Here is a 23,319-nt window from a genome sequence, read left to right as displayed (position 1 = left end):
AAGCAACACTTGGCAATGATCGTTTATTTATTTTCCCTAGTGCCCTCCTGTGGGCGATGACGTCACTAGAGGTCAGTGACGTAGACACTACCTGCTTGTTAACGCTCTGCGCTGCCAGACGACGGAAACCTTATTAAACAATTCACACAGGATCAGATCTGATTATATAAGTTTCGTTATAAGTTGAGTCTGGCATATATCACACACACACAAACACACACACACACACACACACACACACACACGTTACATGCTGACGTCGTCATTACGTCATCCCTACTCCACACAATGCCTGAGGGCGGCATTTAAATACTTCCTTAAACTTGACCTTTGACTATGACTAGTCTAGTATATGACCCGTCAAATAAAAGGTTCAAAGGCCAAGCCATCATACCTAAAAGGTCGTACTGTCATACAAGGGAAGGTTTAATCACCAGCTCAAATACCTCACTAAAAAAAACGACCGTGGCCCATAGTTACGAGCCGTGGCATTTTTTCTCTTTAAATAAAATAAAAAAATGACCGTTGCGCGTCTCATCTCCGTCGTCAGCCTAAACACAGGAGGGAAGACGTATGAATATTCAAATAAGCGGTGGAATATTCTTACAGCGGGGGACATTATAATAACCGTTAGGCTCATATACCCAACCTAATTCCCTTCTCCCCGGGTGACGCGCAAGAGGGAGGAGGGACACACCCGGATTCGTTCACTCGATTTAGAAATATTAATAACATCCCGTTATCAATGAAGAACTTCGCTACTAACGCTACATCTACTGAACAAGCGGGGTTATTCATTTCTTTAAGACAATGACACGGTTAATAACATCAGTTATAAACGAATACGAGAGGGTAGATTATGAGTAACAGGTTGATGTGCGGTTTGGGTAGGGTAGAGGGGCCTGAAGATGTATATTACTTCACAAACTCTAAGCCACTTTTAAGGGCTTAACCACCTCGTTCAAGAAGGGGTTTGCGGGCCTCGAACAGCCTGATGTGGCTATATACACAAAGCAGTTATGAATATAACTCGTTCATTAACGGAGGTAAGACACTGATGGAAGAAGAGGGTGGGATACCGCAGTCTACCCCGAGAACACAAAGAAAACGGATGCCATAAATTAAAGTGAGGTGTATATATATATATATATATATATATATATATATATATATATATATATATATATATATATATATATATATATACACACACACACACACAGTGTGTACAAGTGGCTGAATGTAAGGGTTAAAAAAAGTGGTTTTGAAGCACCAATGTCTGGCGCTGGATTGAGGTAATATGCCCAGGTGAATGGGATGGTTAAGGGGTAATTAGTATGTTGGCATGGGATCGTGTAGGCTTGGGACTGGTGCGTTAGTATGAGCACTACGGGTCTGGGACGAGCATATCAATATAAGCAGTACGGATCTGGAACTCGTAGTATGTTAATATGAGCAGTATTATATGTGTGTGTGTGGGGGGGGGGGGGAGATCTAGGTTTGTAGGATTGGATTTGGCTGAGCTCTAGAGTGCTAGTATGAATAAGCGAGTGAAGTGTGAAGTGTGCAAGATCTAAGTATGGAAGCCAGTAGGAAAGACGTGGGTTAGTGTGAGATCACAGTGTACGTATGAGAAGGATCGTCAGCTAAACCCCCCCAAAAAATAATAAAAAAGATTCAACAAGTCACTCTCACTGAATTTGCGCAGTTAAGTATGAGTGTAAGTGTGGGTGAGACAAGTGTTGGTGAGTACGAACACATACGTCGCCATCTACAACGAGTAATGAGTGTAAATGAGGCGTGACTCATGAAAAAAAAAGACACAGGAGTAACATGAGAACAAACACAGTCACATATGCGACATCGTCTGAGGTCCTGGCTAATGTAATAAAGGCCCTTAATCCCGCCAGGCAACATTAGAAGGTCGACGCTACATGCCGTCATCGCCAGAGCCGTCACTGTTCGCCACTGTCATCACTACCAAAATATGATCATGATCACACAATCACTGTCATCATCACTGATAAGAGAGGTCGGAGCTCCGTGCTACAGGTCCGATAAGAACCGACTACCCCAACCTCTCTTTTGGCTTGGAAAATTCAATACGAGAAGGTTAAGAGAGAATCAAACACAGGTACTCAAAACATGACCAGATCTTCTGATGGTCTGAAATGCGCCTTCAGGTAGCTTCAGTCTGCTTCCACTCGCAGCAATGGACACAAACACAAAAGGACCTTCGAATGAGGCGATGAACTTCTCCCTCGCCAGCCCAATGCATAATAATCTACCAATCAGCGTACTTGACGGCAACAGAATTGGAGATACGTTTTTAAGAACAGTCTTGAGAAATACGTCGCTTCGAAGAGTCCACGACTGAAAGTACCAGCGCCTCGAGGGGTTCCTACTTCAGAAATATATTGATCATTGTGTACCTCATCCACCCACACTGCTATCACGGCCGACACTGAAAATGACCCAGCGATCTGCTGGTGTTTACATTCGTCTGTGTGACTTATCTTCACTACAGTTACCTTCACTATCGCTTGCCGTTCGTCCTCACCATCCACATCACGACCAACCCATTACATTTCTCACCTTACTATCACCCATTCACTTCACTGCTCACTATTCATGTATGCCAGACTCCCACTACTATTCAACCATACTGCTATGCTGTTGGTACATCGAATCCTTCTATATACACTTCTATAGCTATCATCACTACGCGGTTTATAGATCTCAGAGTCCGTTTGCTAATTTTTCCGAATTCTTTTTTTCAAACAATTACAAAAACTGTTTTTGTTTTCTATATCATCATTTTCCAGTGCCTCTCCCTACCCAGCAACATGAAATGGGCAATTTAAAGTTCACTGTTCAATTGCCGGACGCGCTGCTCCAACGCATTACTTATCAAATTGCCATCTACTTATAAAGCTACTTGGATTTACGTGCTTCAATGAGTGAATCACAAGAGCTTCGTTGAGCAAATAAGAGAAACTTCGTTGAGTGAATAACAAGAGCTTCGTTGAGCAAATAAGAGGAGCTTCGTAGTGTGAATAACAAGAGCTTCGTTGAGCAAATAAGAGGAACTTCGTTGTTTGAATAACAAGAGCTTCGTTGAGCAAATAAGTGAAGCTTCGTTGTGTGAATAACAAGAGCTTTGTTGAGCAAATAAGAGGAGCTTCGTTGAGCGAATAACAAGAGCTTCATTGAGCAAATAAGAGGAGCTTCGTTGAGCGAATAACAAGAGCTTCGTTGAGTAAATAACAGGAACTTCGTTGAGTGAATAATCACCGCTCTGTTGAGTGAACGGCAGAGCAGAGCGTTGCTGGCCGGGGAATCTGGGAATTGTGGCGTCACGGGGGTCGATACCCTCCCAGGAATGGCGTCATGTATTGAACAATAACATGGCAACTAACGTGTGTGTGTGTGTGTGTGTGTGTGTGTGTGTGTGTGTGTGTGTGTGTGTAGCTTTCATACAAGCTCTCTTAAGTTGTATATAAAAATGACATACACGCACACACACATAAATATATTCCTATTAGTCCACGGGGAAATGAAACACGATAAGCTCCCAAGTGCACTTTCGTGTAATAGTCACATCATCAGGGAAGATACAAGAAAGAAACATACCAGTCAGTTGATATACAGCGAAGAGACGTATCTAGGATGCTATTTGGTAATCGTGACTATATATGACCCATGATGCCTCCTACGGTAGCAAAACCTACAACTTAACCCATTCTTTATGTCTCACTCTCGTACCCTCCCCCCCCCCCCCCCCCATATCCCCTTCCTCATATGAATACGTCTACCCCATTCGCCTCGCGACCAGCAAGCCTCACACTGTACTCCTTTCCTACCCCCATCCCCATTCTTCTTGTAGCCTACTCTTCCATTCTCCATATCACGTTCGGCTCCATTCCTGTTGGCAGCAGGCCTGCACTCACCCCAAGTGTTCATCCTCTCGGCGATAATCAGGTAATCAAAGAAAATGGGAGAGGGTACTCACCTCTTGACGAACTTAGGTACCAGGCGTGGAGAGTCAAGATGGCCAAATATTGGAGCAAGTAATCACCCAAACCACCTCAATTACCATACAAAATAGGGGGGACGTGTACTCACCTCCTGCAGAACTTGGTCAATAGTAATTACCCATGCCACCTCAATTACCACACAAATGTGGGGGGAGATGTGTACTCACCTCCTGCAGAACTTGGTCAATAGTAATTACTCATGCCACCTCAATTACCACACAAATGTGGGGGGAGATGTGTACCCACCTCCTGCAGAACTTGGTCAATAGTAATTACTCATGCCACCTCAATGACCACACAAATGGGGTGGACGCGCACTCACCTCCTGCAGAACTTGGCCATCCTTCTTGATGGAGAGGTTCAGGTACCGCTCCTGCGACTGACAGAACTTCTGGGTCTGCTTTTCGAACTTCTTCCTGCCGTCCTTGGCTCCCCCGATCGCCTCCTTGCGGAAGCTCTCCAGCGGCCGGATGATCTGCTCGAAGGACCTCTCCAGCTGTCCAGGGGCGAGAGCAAAAGTGTCCAGGGTTAAGGCAGGCACGACCCTGGACCACGGCGGTACGACCCTTGAGGAGAAATGTACGACCAACTGGGTGTGATGGCATGGGACACGACCCTCTCTTGGTGGTCGAGTCAGAGGCCAGATCACCAGAGCTGTGGGGGTCGTCTAGTCGTGGTCAAGGGTCGTTCCGTCGTGCTCAAGGATATTTAAACTTGGTTAAGTTAATAAACATCACAAGAATATCGTTCAAACGGTGAATATTCAAAATTGAAGATTCCATTTATCGAGTACAATTACACTTCCTCATTTCCACTATTTCTCGTTCGGTCAAATATTCTTTGGAGTTTTTTTCCTCCAAGATTCCGGGTCACACCCGACCACTCCACACCACCCTGGGTGTAGGGACCTGATTTACATTCTCTCTCCACCAGCCTCCTCCAGCTCCACCTGCATCGTCCACATGTACCTCCTCTTCCACATTCACCATCCACCACACTCCTCACCATCCACCACAACACTCACCATCCACCACACTCCTCACCATCCACCACACCACTCACCATCCACCACAACACTCACCATCCACCACAACACTCACCATCCACCACACTCCTCACCATCCACCACAACACTCACCATCCACCACACTCCTCACAATCCACCACAACACTCACCATCCACCACACTCCTCACCACCAACCACACTCCTCACCATCCACCACACTCCTCACCATCCACCACACTCCTCACCATCCACCACACTCCTCACCATCCACCACACTCCTCACCATCCATCACACTCCTCATCATCCACCACACTCCTCATCATCCACCACACTCCTCACCATCCACCACACTCCTCACCATCCACCACACTCCTCACCATCCACCACACTCCTCACCATCCACCACACCACTCACCATCCACCACACCACTCACCATCCTCTCCCGCTCATCTTCGACCATGTCAATGATCTTGGAGAACTCCCTGAGCGAGCCGCCGATCACGATCTCATCGTCCGTCTGGCTGTTGCCGATGCACTCGAACTTGAAGCGTTGCAAGTTGTTGCTCAGGTTCCGCTTGGCCCGCGACAGATCTGCGGACACACCAACACATCCACAATCAGCGGAAATGAAATAGTAAATTCAAAGCCACTGTATGTAAGTGCAACACACACACACACACACACACACACACACACACACACACACTATGACTAACCTAAATCTTTTTTAATCTAATCATATCACCTAAACCTGTTTAAAATCTCGGCACTAATGTAAACCTGCTTTGAGGCTAACTTTAACGAAGTTATAAAATTAATGCGGTGTTAATTCTAATTAACTTATTTCTGCCTTTAAAAACATGTACAAAACATTAAGAATATTTTTTATTGAGTCTAAGGGGTTTCTAATTTATACCATCCTTTCACGAACCCCACAAACGACGACTTTCTCTACATCCTCCTAAAACGTTCGAACGAGTATATTTTCTAAGTCTCCCCAGCATCCTCAGGTGCTCGTTTTCTCTATTAGCGATAGAGAAAACGTATACATATGAACAATGGGTAACTATTGCAATGTATCCAATTTCTAAAACAAATCCTGTTCTAACGCCAAAATTGATGCATATGTCTATATTATCAATACTTTTTTCGTGTGTGTCTGTAAAAGGTTCCAATATACAAGTTGGTCTTACCACTTCTACAAGCGACAATTTTCTCTAGTTCATCCTACATTGTTCGACTATTTCCTCTAAGTTGCCGCTGAACCTTAAGCGGGTTTTCTCTAGTAGCGTCACAGAAAACGTATGCGTATGATCAATGGGTTACTATTGCAACACGTACAATTACTTCATCCCGTTCTAACAACACTGTCACTGACTGTTTAAATGCTACTGTCTCTAGCTTAAAACAGTTTTAAGGTAAATATCATAAACTTAACCCTACTTTAAGGCTACTGTCATTAACTTAAACCTGCTTCAACTTAAACCCGTTTCAAGGCTACTGTCATTAACTTATACTTGTTTTACGCTAGTAACAACTTTTTGTTTTAAGGGTACTGAAATTAGCTTATATCTCTTCTTAGGTTACTATCATTGGTTACTATCATTAACTTAAACCCGCTTTAAGGTGAATATCCCTAACATACCTACTTTATGGTTACTGCCATAATCTTATACCAGTTTGAAGACTACTATCATGAACTTAAACCCGTTTTCTGGTAACCGTCATTAACTTATACCTGTTTTAAGGCTACGGTCTGTCTCTAACCTAACCTATTTGGGGGATTAAGTCCCCTATCTAGACATATCGGCGATAAAATCAGCTACGAAGATGTACTTATCATATTTATGCATTGTTATCTGAAAATGGCAGGTTTTTCGTTTTCTACATATTTCTAAGAAATAATCTACTATAAAAAAAAAAGTTAATTTTGTGAAATTTCACGTAATCATTCTGAATAACTTTCTCAACTTTAATGCATATGTTCCGAATGTTATCAATAATTTTTTTTCCGAGTCTATAAAAGGCTACTATTGTAAAACTTACATCTATGTCCCTCGAGCAACGGTTTTCTCTAGTTCCTCCCATACAGTGCTGGCACACATTTCCTCTAAGTTCCCCCTGTACACCTCATGCTACCGTTTTCTGTGTAGCTGTTACAGAAAACGTGTACACCTCATTGACGGGTAGCTACTTCAATGCGTACAATTTGCATTATTGCTCATCTAACACAATAGTACATTAAGGAAAATTCTTTTCTAACAAATTTCTTATAAGGTATAAAACAAAAATAAGGCAGACCTCTTTATAAAAATACTCAAAATTAAGAAAAAAGCTCTTTCAAAACAATGAAATAAAGGCAATAAATGTAAGCAATTCTAATAAATCAAGACAGACAGTTCTACAGGGAGAACTAAGGTACGGTAATACATAATGCAACACATATGTATCCTCACTCAAACAGAACATTATCAAAAAGAATATTGTCAAAAACGTTTTCCTAATTTGGTTAAAAGGGATGGCATTAATGACCTGAAAATCCCCAAAACCCCCACCACATTCGGCTACTCCATATACACCAGAAATCCAAGGTTTACTTGGGTAATACATGTGTTCAGTATGGGATTACCCATTCAACTTGGTCAATAATCCTATGTATACTCAACAGATGCAAACTGAGCCACAAGGAATATAGTATAAACGTCCGCGATATATATATATATATATATATATATATATATATATATATATATATATATATATATATATTTCATTTCATTCAAACTGTTCGCCATTTCCCGCATTAGCGAGGTAGCGTTAAGAACAGAGGACTGGGCCTTTGAGGGAATACCCTCACCTGGCCCAATTCTCTGTTCCTTCTTTTGGAAAAAAAAAAAAAAAAAAAAAAAAAAAACCGAGAGGGGAGGATTTCCAGCCCCCCGCTCCCTCCCCTTTTAGTCGCCTTTTACGACACGCAGGGAATACGTGGGAAGTATTCTTTGTCCCCTATCCCCAGGGAAAAATATATATATATATATATATATATATATATATATATATATATATATATATATATATATATATATATATATATATATCCTCCCAGCAGGAGGTACAGTACTGTGTCCCAGCAGCTTATCTGGCCAGCCAGCTAAACTGACAGACGGGAAGCATCTCATTATCTGCCCAACAGGTCTCGTCTCCGTCATGACTACCATTACATAAACCAGAGTCCATTTTATGGTTCCAAAACTGCGCCCCCACCCGCCACCATGTCATCACTACATCAGGTCTGTACAGTCACATTCCGAATTACTTTCGTCTGTATGGAAATGACTGTGATTCCTCGCTGGAGGTAAAGGACGTGTGTTTGCTTCGTAACTGAATTTCTAACATATTTTACGATGGTTTCCGAGGTCTTCCTCTACTCCCAAAGCTGAGGTTATTCTGTATACTCTTAATTACCTATAATATCTTGAGATTCTACTATATATATATATATATATATATATATATATATATATATATATATATATATATATATATATATATATATATATATATTCTCTCTCTTTTGTGTACTGCGTTGAGGCAAGCTATGATTGAAGAGTTCCACTTTATTAATATAATTATCATTATTATCATCATCAATATCATTATCATTATTCGTGATATGCACACTGGGACGAAGCATGAAGCGTTCACAGCTCGGCCTGGCTATGCTTAATGGCCATACTTCATGTCCGCTAACAACCTAATTGCCCTCCAACAACAGAGGCCAATATATACAGACCCGTGGACCCGCACCGCGTGTGTTTACAGACAGGTTGAAATCCATACTGTGCATGTGTGAACTCTCTCTCTCTCTCTCTCTCTCTCTCTCTCTCTCTCTCTCTCTCTCTCTCTCTCTCTAACCAATGAGACAAACCAGGCAGGTTTTCCCATCGCTTATCATGTCACGGGCTACCCAGTAATGCCTGCTCTCTTTCCCGAACTTGCTGTCAATCTCTCTCTCTCTCTCTCTCTCTCTCTCTCTCTCTCTCTCTCTGAGGGGAGGGAGGGTGTAGGCCCCGCTTCCTACCCCCGTTATCATCATCCAACCTGCCACGATAACAACCTGTGATAGCACTTTTTTCTCCCAACCAGATCGTTATACGTTATCACAACTTTTTTTTCTACTTTCGAGTCAAAAGCCGATATACATATGACCTAATCTCGCAGTACACCGTGTAAGCCAACATTGAGTCAACCCACACTATGGCCCTACAAGAGTGAAGCGAATATCGAGCGATCGGAGGTGTCATGCTCTTCGTTAAAGCCAAGCTCAAACCTGTACTGAAAAACGTTGTTTCTGTTCGTAACTGTGACTCCGGTTTTTATTTTGAGACCATGAATGATATATGCGGGTAAATGGCCATCACCATAAGCCTACAATATGAAGAACACACCACTACACATCGACAACCAGTTGTACATACATGATTTGCAAAGACTATACTGCCCTTACAGTATCCCAGTCCACTGAGAAGCCATTGTAGCATCCTAGTGCTATACTGTACGTGGTGAGCTTACACCATAATATACATGGTGCACTACACACAATGACACTAAGACCTGCACCATATCCAGAAGACAGGAGACTCTACAGGCCACGTCCCACACTGGGGCACCACACATTCAAACCATGGGTACAAACCTGTCAGGGATTTCACAGGTTAAACATTGAGAGAACCTGATCACAAAATATTACAAGATTCACGAATATATCTGATTCTCCTCTGGTCAGCCACACATACATATATATATATATATATATATATAGAAGAGTAAGTGCCCATGTCTCTCTACAACAGATGATTCAACGAGTGTATGGGAACATACGACACAGTTCTGATGAATACAGATGCGTTATTTGTTGACTGTAAGCACAAATATCCGTGGCTCATTGATTCGTGAGTTCTTTCTGCTGTCTCAAGCACCACCTGACCCAAACAAACTTATTTTCTTTCCCCTCCGTCTCGTCTCAAATATCTAAGTCAGATCATGCTAGGGGTTAATATCATCTAGTACTGGGTCCCGACTGAAGATCTAAGAGAACTGTGCACGACTGAAAACCCGAGAGAACTGGGTGTGTGATGGCAGACGTTGTCAGCACTGGACCGTAAGATGGAGAGGATTTTACCTCCCTCGTCGAATGACGCAACAGTGGTCGTCCTGACGCAACAAGCGTGGTCGTCCCTGTCGTTCAAGCTGTCAAACGACCCTAGACGTGCCACCCTCCCACCCCTTCTTCGACCACCCAATTAAAGAAATATCACCCACCACAATACACCACATCACTAAACTCCACCGTGACTGCATTTACATCCTCTGCTTCACGTCAAATATAAGTCTTGTAAAATCAAGATAAGTAAAGAGCCTCATGAGGTACGAGGCCACAGGAGGACCCGTCTCCAGTACGTATGTAACCTGAGCTTACACACTCCGTCCTTAAAATACACTCTAAAAAAATTACATCTTATATACAATTGTCGTAAGATTACGATCGTAGGAAGATTAGAGTTGTCGTAAAAAGGAATTTCTCTTTCATAGTACATATTAATGTAACTGCAGAAGGCAATGTAATACAAAGGAATACAAAGAAGGTCAAAAAGCAACAGACTACTGGGTCCTTTCGAGGCTGCTTGTGATAGTGGGAGAGATCAGATAACTCACAGGTCACTGTGCTCAAAGTATGTAGAAGACAGACAGATAATTCACAAGGAATCACCTGGAAATAGTCATCTTCACTATGGAGGCGCAACTAATGAGAGTCGTGGGCGTGAGAGGGAAGTAGTATATCAAACCTTCGTCCCAGACCCTCGGTCCCTGTTGAAGGCTTATATGTTGAAGAGAGTCGAAGTGCCTTCATGGTCAGTGGATTGAGTGTGGATCCAGGCTACTGGAAGTGTCTCCAGGGCCAGTGGGCTGAGAATGACTAATGGATCCAGGTTACTGGAAGGACCTTCAACACCAGCAGGCTGAGGACGAGTGTGGATCCAGGGTACTGGAAGGACCCTCAACACCAGTTGGTCTTCAACCTTGATGAAACAAAATCATATCCACTGATACTAAATCTCAAATCTATTTCACTGGATTCACTGGTGGCTTACGACTCTCATAAAAGATAACGAAGATATTCTTGAAGAAAATTATTAAGATATCCTCGAAGAATACCTCATGGAAATACGTCCAAGAAGACTTTCTCATGGAACGAACCACGTCAATCGAGGCTGACTTGGGTCACAGAATGAATTATGGCGACTAATACACACTTGTGGCGCTGGACACTGCCAGGCGTATGTTTCATACAGTGAATACTGAGGAGGACATACATCGTGCGGGTGTCAGAGCTGCGGATGACGTGAATTAAAGAGGAACACAGACCGTCTGGTTCACTCTACAGCTTGTTATTGACTTGTGTCCACCCTGGCCCCATCCTTGGCCAGATACATACACACACACACACACACACACACACACACACACACACACACACACATATATATATATATATATATATATATATATATATATATATATATATATATATATATATATACACTGGGGTCAGTTGCCATTGATAAGGAGTGTCAGAGCAACGCAGAACTCAGGTTCTGGAGGGACGAGTTCAATCAAGGCCCCCATCTCCCATTCCCACTCACACACATCGTGTTCAATGCCGACAGAAACAGGCAGGTGGGACACCTTTCACCAAGACGGGCGGCGGGCGTGACCTGCCCAACTGTGGGGGTCACGCCGCCTACATTCTTCTCTCTCTACGGTGACCCACTACAGCGCCAGCCACCCACCCACCACCGTGAGGAGAGGCGTCCTCGCGTACAGTTACACACGAAGAGAAGAAAAGGAAGCTGAGACACGCTGTCCACAATACCATCTCACCAGCTCTCGGCCTCCATCGCAAAGCTGCTACACATCTGCTATACACAGATCTGCTACACATCTGCTACACACGGATCTGCCACACATCTGCGACACACGGATCTGCCACACATCTGCGACACACGGATCTGCCACACATCTGCTACACACGGATCTGCTACACATCTGCTACACACGGATCTGCCACACATCTGCTACACACGGATCTGCCACACATCTGCTACATATCTGCTATACACAGATCTGTTACACACGGATCTGCTACTCACAGCTCTGCTACACATCTGCTATACACAAACCTGCTAAACATTTTATTTAAATATTTGTTTATAAATTACTCACAAGATGTTAATATCCTGAACACGACGGTACAACCCTTGTACAAACGGTACGACCCTCAAGCACGACGGTACGACCCTCAAGCACGACGGTACGACCCTAGAGCACGACGGTACGACCCTCGAGCACGACGGTACGGCCCTCGAGCACGGCGGTGCGACCGTGAGTGCCAAGGCGCGAGCCCAGAGCAGTACAGAACAACCAATACGTACAATGGGGTCCTGATTAGGTCAAAGGTCATACACATGGGTCGTACCGTCGTGCTCAAGGAGGGAGGGGGAGGGGGGAGGGGCCGTACCGTCGCTCCATCGTGCTGGGGGAAGGGAGTACCGTGAGGTACCGCCCCAACAACGACAGTAATCGTAACTGACCGGCTGCTGGACACTGGTCGTTGATTCCCCCTTCCCTCCCCTTCCACGACACGACAGATCGCTTCCAACATTGACACCGTCCGCCACCTGGGAATTCCATTCATCAAAAATTGATCTTTGGACCGGGTGCCTTCGGAATTACAATATAAATTTAAGGCCGGACATATGGAATATATATACATACATACATATATATATATATATATATATATATATATATATATATATATATATATATATATATATATATATATATATGACCTTACTATATTCGCCAATGTCTACTAAGATATGTATCTTATATTTAATAAGATTAATGACAAGATCTATTGAGAGATCTCGAGATAATATAGTGTATTGTCTGTTCCTGATAGAGTTATTACCGAATCACCACAATATATAAATATCATAACTCGCTTATTCATATATACGACACTAAATAACAACGGTACGACACTAGAGTACGACGGTGCGACACTAGAGTGCGACGGTGCGACACTAGAGTACGACGGTAGGGCGCTCTGGTAGTACTTAGAGGGGAGTTTACTCCCCAGTCCACCCAGATAACGACATTCCAAAGATCAATAAAAACGGCGACATTTCTAATCACCCGTGACGTCCTGGCGGGCAACTCCTACACTATTGTATTACAACAATAGACACACACACACACACACACACACACACACACACACACACACACACACACACACACACAAGGATTTGAGATAAGGACACCAGAGCCGGTGCACATGACACAAACAATGGACACATCTCAATAATTCTTTCAATCTTTGACTCGTGTGATCACTGGTATATAACGGGGTTCCCTTCTCATATAATTTCATATAACCTATATCACTGCATATATATATATATATATATATATATATATATATATATATATATATATATATATATATGGGAAATGACATGTTATTCTTACCATAGATGGTTAACTTCGACCTAAGCAAGACGGTACGACCCTTGAGCACGACGGTACGACCCTTGAGCACGACGGTGCGACCCTTGAGCACGACGGTGCGACCCTTGAGCACGACGGTACGATACGACCCTTGAGCACGACGGTACGACCCTTGAGCACGACGGTGCGACCCTCTGACCTGACGAGGTGCCCTGGGGTCGTGCCCGAGTGGTGCTTCCGTGCCTGTGGGAGGCCAGGCTCCCTCCCCCACCCACCCCAACACCACCAGTAAGCAGGCACATAGACAAAGGACCTGTTGCACAACACAAGTATTGTGGTCGGACGATGGCGTGCGGTCTGCCGCGTGGTCTGTTGGAGGCTGCAACGCACCCTGTGAGGAAGCAACACACCCTGAGAGAGGCCACAACACACCATGACAGGAGGCCGCAACACACACTATGAGGAAGGAGAAACTGTTCATGGGAAGCTGTGTGTGTGTGTGTGTGTGTGTGTGTGTGTGTGTGTGTGTGTGTGTGTGTGTGTGTGTGTGTCTGGCCAGGACTGGCTCGGCCCACCGTCAGGAGGAGACACAGCGAGCATCGTTGGACTCCCGCGGTCGAGCGCAATATGTTCGAATCCTGGTTGCGGCAGTCGGCCCACAGTCAACCCAACTCTACATCCATCCCAAGAGGTTGGCCGATAAAAATGGGTACCTGGCTCAGGCTAGACCCAATATCATATTCCTTATCATCCTCATTTCACACGTGTCCTCATGGAGCCTCATGCTTCGACAGACAAGAAAATGAGGCTTAAATGGACCTCATGAAATATATACAGCGTCATTTCGTGGGTTTGTTTACAAGTGTTATTTTTGTAGTAGTGGTATATCGTGCACTTCTGGCCTCATATACACATACATAGCCTTGAGTCCATCTCGTGTCACACTCTCCCTCCGCCACGCCCCACACTCTCTCCGTCACACACACACACACACACACACACACACACACACACACACACACACACACACACACACTGATATATATCTACCGTAAAAAAATAGGACCACGTACACACTTTCTAACCAGGGAGGAGACGCCAGCGTGACGTGACGCTTCCTGGCCGTCCGTGACTGAGAAGGGCATCACCATGCAGTGACATCCCGTCACCTGTGACGCCCGACGCACCGTAACAATGGTTGCTCTGCCTCCACCTTACGACACCGTAACCTGCCCAGACCACCCTCCTTCCCATGACGTCTTCCGGCGCCTCGCAACGTTTGTTGCTCCCGGCTCTATAAACGTTTTCGCCTACTGGCTCCACTTGAACGTTTTTGCCAGACCTCGCGTTCCAAGGCCTACCTACAGGGGTGTCGTGGTTCGCGCTACGGGCGATGAGTCAGCTAAGGCCATCTCGGACACGCACGGGTTCGAATCTTGGGCGTGGCAGTCGGCCCACAGACCAACCCAGGTGTTTGTCCCTCCCAAGGGGTTATAGTCTCACCTTCCTTGACTTCAACGAAGCTTTTGCATTCAGTCTACCACAACATCATCATCAGCAAACCCGTTGTGGAGAAGTCTTATGCCATACCCCCAACCCCCAACCATCCTACTCATAATCACCTTATTGTGGCCCTAACTCACAAACGCCTCAATAAGCCCCCCAAGAAAACTTAAAACCACCTCATTACGACCCACCAACCTCACAACCACCTCATCACACCCCACCCCACTCAGAACCGCCTCATTACAGGCCCCACCCAAACTCACAGCCACTTCATTACAGCCCCATCTCACAACCTCCATCACCATTGTTCTGTGAGCCAGTTTCCACTCGGTAAAAATATCACTGGAACCTGACAATATACGTACATTCTCTGGCGACCTTCAGTGTCTCCTAAAAGTTGTGTGTGTGTGTGTGTGTGTGTGTGTGTGTGTGTGTGTATATATATATATATATATATATATATATATATATATATATATATATATATATATATATTTTTTTTTTTTTTTTTTTTTTTTTTTTTTTTTTTTATACTTTGTCGCTGTCTCCCGCGTTTGCGAGGTAGCGCAAGGAAACAGACGAAAGAAATGGCCCAACCCCCCCCCCCATACACATGTACATACACACGTCCACACACGCAAATATACATACCTACACAGCTTTCCATGGTTTACCCCAGACGCTTCACATGCCTTGCTTCAATCCACTGACAGCACGTCAACCCCTGTATACCACATGACTCCAATTCACTCTATTTCTTGCCCTCCTTTCACCCTCCTGCATGTTCAGGCCCCGATCACACAAAATCTTTTTCACTCCATCTTTCCACCTCCAATTTGGTCTCCCTCTTCTCCTCGTTCCCTCCACCTCCGACACATATATCCTCTTGGTCAATCTCTCCTCACTCATTCTCTCCATGTGCCCAAACCATTTCAAAACACCCTCTTCTGCTCTCTCAACCACGCTCTTTTTTTTTTTTTTTATTTCCACACATCTCTCTTACCCTTACGTTACTTATATATATATATATATATATATATATATACATATATATATATATATTTAAGACAGAATTTATTAAGCGGGAGGAGGGAAAGTTTGGCTGAAGAGGAGGGTGGAGAGATAGAGAAATGGGGTGATATTGAGAGAGAGAGAGAGAGAGAGAGAGAGAGAGAGAGAGTATATATATGAGAAGTCACCTCCCATGATGTTAAGGCATGAGAAGGGTCGAGTCGGAGAGGGTTGCATGACAAGAGGCAGGGGCCGTGCATGACATGGGGTAGGGCCGTGCAAAAGTTATGCCTGGGTCATGTACCACAGGGCCCCCGGCTGGAAGGGGAGAGGCTGGAGCCATGCATACATCATGACAAAGGCTCCAGCCCCCCATGGAATCATGAACGCCTGGCCTGGAGGGACACTGGTCTCTCGTTTTGCATATGAAGAGGACAGAGCCAGGGCGTAGCCTCGTCTCGTCCATGAAGCCTTTTGTTTTACTATCCCGTCTCTATGTACAGAAACTGAGAGTCTAAGATGCCATTACTGTCCTCCAGCAGATAACCTGGTCACAGACCATCAGGTCTTGTGTTATCTGCCCTTCCCATGTACTACCATGTCTTCCAGCAGATAACCTGGTCACAGACCATCAGGTCTTGTGTTATCTGCCCTTCCCATGTACTGCCATGTCTTCCAGCAGATAACCTGATCATAGACCATCAGGTCTTGTGTTATCTGTCCTTCCCGTGTACTACCATGTCTTCCAGCAGATAACCTGATCATAGACCATCAGGTCTTGTGTTATCTGTCCTTCCCATGTACTGCCATGTCTTCCAGCAGATAACCTGATCATAGACCATCAGGTCTTGTGTTATCTGTCCTTCCCATGTACTGCCATGTCTTCCAGCAGATAACCTGATCATAGACCATCAGGTCTTGTGTTATCTGTCCTTCCCATGTACCGCCAAGTCCTTCAGCAGATAACCTGGTCATAGACCATCAGGTCTTGAGTTATCTGTCCTTCCCATGTTCTACCATGTCCTCCAGAAGATAACCTGGTCATAGACCATACATAAAACAGCAGCAGACATACATAAGACCAGAGAAGAGAGCTTCTCCCAACACATCAATACCTGCTGCTCTATATGGTGTTGTCGGGACGCGGAGGTGTTCCAGTTAAGGAGAGAATAAGTTCCTGGAAAAGTATCACCCCTGTCCTTGCTTCCAGGATTCAGGAAGTTCCAAACATCCAGTCACTGGCACATGGAAATCTTCCAGACAAGGAGACAAGAAGTGCCTGGAACTGTATGATCCATGACCTTGTTTCAAGGGTTCCAAATACCAAATCACAGGCACATGGAGGTTATTCCAGTTAAGGAAAGAACGCGTGCCTGGAAACGCATCATCACTGATTTTACCTCCAGGGTTCCAAGAGTTCCAAACATCCACTTATGGGCACACGGAGGGACTCCAGTCAGGGAGAGAACAAGAGCCTGGATTAGCATCATCCACAATTTTGTTTCCAGGGTTTCCAGGGTTCTGTAAAGTCCAAGCATCCAATCACCTACAACATCTCCCTCAACCATTCGACCTCCCCCCTTGAGTCGTGATCTCGAACACTCAGCTCATCAGAACTCATCACGCTCGGACGCCCCGCCCATCACCCCCAGCGTCTCACGCCCGGGCACGTCCCGTCTCCTGTATCGTGGATGTTTACCCTGGAAACCCAGACTTGAGGGTCGATCCTCTGCGGCCAAGAACCATGAGGTAGCTCAGCCCACAGACGTCACGTCACACACACCACTTGCCGGATCTGGCGAATACCTGGCGAAGTCTTGGGGCGTCTTCTGACCCCAATAACCCAGCGGGGCTTAGTACCTGCAGCTTATTACTAATATGTGATGTAATATGGTGTGGGAGAGACAGATGGCGATACAAAGGGAGAAATAATCGTCTAAGTTCGACATATAAGGTGGGATGAGGAGCGTGTTTGAGCAATCGGCTCGGATCTACACACACTCATCCGAACCAACACGACTCAACGATGCCAAGAGAAAAGCGTAACATCTGGTTACACAGTGAGGTGTGAGGGAGGCACTCAGGTGAGACACTCCGCGTGGCTGAGGTACTCACACGTGACGGCCATTGAGGCTGCCGAGGCAAAAAGGTGGAGTGGATGCACTGTGGCGCTCGTCCACGCTGGCGCTCGTCCACGCTGGCTCTCACAGAAGCCGGGAGCGACTGCGAGGAAGGAGTACTTCAACCAGTCAAACAGTCAAGCACTTCCCAGAGAGCAGCTGTCTTGCTCCACCGCTCATACACCTCACACATGACCGCAATATATACTGACATGTGACAAGTCTCTGGGAAGATGAGGACGCACGTGAGGGAGATTCGAACCTGGGTACACTGACCATTCGCCTATACTACCTATCAAATATCTAAAAAAAAAAGATGAAAATGATACTTGCAGAATGGCAAGAGTCTGAAGCTAAAAGGGTGACATTATTTATTACATCTCAGATCCACGAAAATAAACCAATATTACATGCCTCATGATCTCTTCCTATGGAAGATCTGCAGCGGCAGGGAGGCACCTGACTCCAACGCCATCACCAACAGTGGTGGAGAGCAGACTCCAACACCATCGCCAAGTGGTGGAGAGCACACTCCAACACCATCGCCAAGTGGTGGAGAGCAGACTCCAACACCATCGCCAAGTGGTGGAGTGCAGACTCCAACACCATCGCCAACATTGGTGGGGAGCCCCAGGCTCGGCCGCTCCCACACCGTCCAGCTGGGCTGGGGGGTTACCAACATTCCACCCCATTATTCCCAGAACTTTAATGGTCGCTTCGGGCACCCCCCACACGCTCGCTCCATCATCGGGCGTAATCCCAAGCTCAACATGCGTATGTAGGACGCACAAGGCTGGAATCCATACGCTTGGAATGCGTTAAAACCACAGCCCTCCAACCCTCCGGAGAATGCGTTACGATTTCGCGTCTACATCTTCAGGTGGTCATTTCACTCCAAGGCGTACCACTCGTAGCAGTTCTGAGTATACGCAATTACGCATCGCTGGGCCTCCCGAGGAACGGTGAAGTCCAGCACTACAGCAGACGTCAGAATACATCATGATCACGCACCACGCATCAAACCGCCCGACTTCTGCGCTCTTAAAGTATCAGGACATTGAAGTGTGTGTGTGTGTGTGTGTGTGTGTGTGTGTGTGTGTGTGTGTGTGTGTGTGTGTGTGTGTGTGTTCGTCCTCTGCATCAGGTGACAAACTGCACTTTCTACTTCAGTATACATAAGACGTATAAAATACCCCCCTCCCCTCACCTCTCTCTCTCCCTCTCTCCCGGGGACGCGACCCCCCTCCCTCCCTCCTCCCTCTGGTGACGCTACCTTCGGCGTGCAAATCACCCCATCTACGGTACAGCGTCATCACCGTATACGGCGCGGGAGGGAATACAAAGGTACCGCTCCAGTCTTTGTTCAAACTTGTTGACCTCTCTCTCTCTCTCTCTCTCTCTCTCTCTCTCTCTCTCTCTCTCTCTCTCTCTCTCTCTCTCTCTCTCTCTCTCCGATACAGTGGCGTCCCGGGCTTCGTTAACGATCTACGTCAAGTGGTTACACGTCAGTTCCTCAAATGTGCATTTGAGACGTACAAATATGGACGATAGTAATGTCAACAGACATACATAATGTTGATCATTAAACTGACTGAGACGTGTGTGTGTGTGTGTGTGTGTGTGTGTGTGTGTGTGTGTGTGTGTGTGTGTGTGTGGGTGTTCGTCTTATATGAGGAAATATATGGCAACAGGACGTTGCATTCTACAACGTCGAGAGCTGGCCGTTGCAACACCCGCTGCATGACACACACAACACAGATCATAACTACAATAGATATACAATACACAGGGGATACGTGGAAAAATTTGGGGGGGGGGTATGAAATTCTCGGTGTAGCGAGGGGTGAAGCGAGGATGGGTGTGGAGGCGGGGGTAGAGTGGCCGACCACGACACACACACACACGCACACACACACACCCCAGGTGAAAATGGGGCCACTTCCTACACTTACAAGAACCTTCCACCACGCCTCTACTTAACGGTGTGTCACTACAGTCACATACACTACGGCTCCATCATCCACTCAAAACAACTAATTAAGGGCTTGATGGTCACGATGGTTTACAGCACAAGGTGAAAAGAGGAGGTTCTGATGTATGTACTACGTGGGAGAAAGTGGCGCTCGCCCGCCCCCGTACACCAGCGCGTCATTGTCTTGGCTGAATTATGATCCGGTCGAAAGTGAATCATGATTCTCTCACAGGAGTGAGGGAACCCCAGGCTGTACATACATACATCCTGGCATTGTCACTCTACCCCAGGGGTGTCAAGGAGGGCCCTCTGTCGTTTGAAGAGGGGCAACGGAGGGGGTGTAACAGTACGAGGGGCAACGAGGGGGTGCGACCGTACGAGGTGCAACGGAGGGATGCGACAGTACGAGGTGCAACGAGGGGGTGCGACAGTACGAGGTGCAACGGAGGGGTGCGACAGTGCGAGGTGTAACGAGGGGGTGCGACAACTGGCTCTCAAGAGGACGTCCTAATCTTTCCTACTTGCACACTAGACCAGTGACGCTGTGAGGGTGTTCATAAGCTGGCTCTGAACATCAAGGGGTCTATCTATCTATCTGTGGACGCTGTTCTAAACCCGCCACGGGAACAATTATCATTCAACCCTGCAGGCAGGGAGACAGGGAGGGAGGGGTGTTCGCTCGGCGGGAGGTCGCAGTGGGTATATCCCTCCACACCGCTGGCCTGTGTATCTACCCCAGCCTTGCACTCTTGCTTCCCCCAACCCGTCTTTCCCTACCCACACAGCCGACGACGACGACGCCTCCCCCCAATCCACCACACCTCAACGCACTCATGCATCCGCCACACGGGAACCGAAGTCGACACATCGACCCGTTGTAACGCAGTGATATCTGTCGCCCAAGATAACCTATATTACCACGCACTGTCGTCGATAGCGAGGCAAACTGATATCTTGTGAGGGGAGGCGGCTGGGTGGTGGACAAGATTACAGTAAGCTTTGAAGGTTTGAAAATGGCGTCTCTGGTGAACATCTATCTCTCGAGTTCGAAGCACGTCTGCCGGCGTGACGTCTCTGCCAGGGTTTCACTCGGGAGCTACACTGAGTGTGGCGGTAGCGGCGTTGCACACCTCCACCACATGGTGCCACCATCCTGATCCACTCAGTATGACGCGAATAAGTCACGCGGGATTTCGCGAAAAAGTTAACTGTGATTTCGCGAAAAACGTCAGGTTGATTTCGCGAGGAAGAAGTCACGTTCGCGTGTCTGTACCATCGTCAAGTGACGGAAGGAGGGGCAGTCTTAGAGGGGCCTTCTCACTCGAGGGTTCATCATTTCCCTGCTACTGGAAGTAGCGCAGTCTTGCTTGGACCTGTAAGGGCTCCAGGAAAATGGGGTTTTGGGGTCGAGTGGCAATTCTTTACGGATACATCGGTAAGTAGCAGAGAAATGTGGGCTCCTTTGGAACTCGGAGTTCTTCGAAGAGGCTGTATTCCCAAAGATCCAGCCTTGTCTAAGAAGGCTTTTCACACACATGCATGTAAATATATACATATATACATATAAATCTACATATATCGTTAATGATCTGGCCTTGATTAGGGCCTCCAGTGCCCGCCTGAGCCGTGTGGTGAGGGACGGACCATCAACTGCAAACTGCATCAAGCGTGTTCGAACCTGGGGCCTGCAAGCCACAGGCGCCAGCGACTGTGTCAACAGAGACGGGACAATATACGAGACGGTGGGGATCCGTCTCAAATCCCCCGTCAGGAGGAGGGTGTGCGGGGGGTGAGACGGAGGGACGGAGCGACCCCCCCCCCCCCCACCCATGTAAGCCGGGAACAATCCTTGGGTGGTGGTGATGCGACGCTGGCGTACGACGGTACGATCCGAGTACGACGGTTCGACCCTCGAGCACGACGGTACGATCCGAGTGCGACGGTACGATCCTCGAGTATGACGGTACGATCCTCGAGTACGACGGTACGATCCTCGAACACGACGGTACAATCTTCGAGTGCGACGGTGCGACCCTCGCACACGACGGTACAATCCTCGAGTACGACGGTACGATCCTCGAACACGACGGTACGATCCTCCAGTACGACGGTACGATCCTCGAACACGACGGTACGATCCTCGAGTACGACGGTACGACCCTCGAACACGACGGTACGACCCTCGATCACGACCCGACCCCCACGACACATCACACTATAAACACTACAGTAAACACTAGACCCCCCCCCCCCACACCACCACCACGCCCTCAAAGCCAGCCCAGACAGCTAGACAGTGGGGGGGGGTCTGCTGTCTCCTCCCTCTCACCCCTCCCACATTAATGAGTTTCCCACACCCACACATGCTGGTCCACTCGTCATTATCTCCCACTATGAGGGGAAACACACACACACACACACACACACACACACACACACACACACCTCAACCTCCCCACATTTGCAACTCTCCTCACAATCTTTCTGAAAAAGTTTTTCAACAACCCCCTGTACACAGTACTTGCCCCACGTAGCCATCTCACATGACTGGTATGTCTGAGGGGGGTAAAAACCAGGTACCCCCCTCCCTCCTTCCTGACTGCCTCTGCAGATGTAATGTGGTTATATAAGAGAACTACTCGGTGCCTGGGATGTTCTCTCCTCCATGGCTCTCGCCATCGAAAAAGAACTACTCACCACAGAAGAGGGTCACACTTCCCTGCTGCTGGAAGCTGCGCAGCCTCAGACTACAGGAGCCTTTAAGGAGATCTTGGGTAACACCAGGACGCATTCATAAAAAATGGTCCAGGGGTATATAAACACACACACACACACACACACACACACGTTCTTTTAAGTTTTGTAAATCTGTAAATGACTTACTTCGTCTCGATGATGCGATTTACAAGAACTCGTTTCCATTCACTGACTTACCTGAAAGGAAGAAAAAAAATAATTAATAATTGATATAAATGGAATTGGTAATATAAAGAAATCACTTTAGCACACACCACCGTCATACAGATACGTTAGGTCTGTGTGTCTGTCTGGCATAGACCAATGTGCGTTGGTCTGTGTCAGTCTGGC

General features: G+C 46.5%; 1 protein-coding gene across 16 annotated transcripts in view; it reads right to left on the bottom strand.

The window, feature by feature from the left end:
• The window catches only part of Graf (GTPase regulator associated with FAK), a 174,892-nt gene that overhangs the window by 85,886 nt on the left and 65,687 nt on the right, over positions 1-23,319 (bottom strand). For 15 of the 16 annotated variants that reach the window (XM_071691771.1, XM_071691775.1, XM_071691776.1 and 12 more), the window contains exons 2-3: positions 5,480-5,637; positions 4,360-4,533 (exon numbers count right to left, since the gene is read on the bottom strand). In XM_071691771.1, coding sequence (XP_071547872.1) covers positions 4,360-4,533; positions 5,480-5,637 — 332 coding nt within the window. Of the gene's footprint in view, positions 1-4,359; positions 4,534-5,479; positions 5,638-23,115; positions 23,235-23,319 lie in introns of those variants that run through there. The other variant, XM_071691777.1, reaches the window with a different exon arrangement.

This window comes from Panulirus ornatus, chromosome 51, assembly GCF_036320965.1.
Source record: "Panulirus ornatus isolate Po-2019 chromosome 51, ASM3632096v1, whole genome shotgun sequence".
In the NCBI taxonomy this organism is placed as follows: domain Eukaryota; kingdom Metazoa; phylum Arthropoda; class Malacostraca; order Decapoda; family Palinuridae; genus Panulirus; species Panulirus ornatus.
The sequence above is the reverse complement of the archived record's forward strand: the minus strand, read 5'-3'. Positions and strand labels throughout refer to the sequence as shown.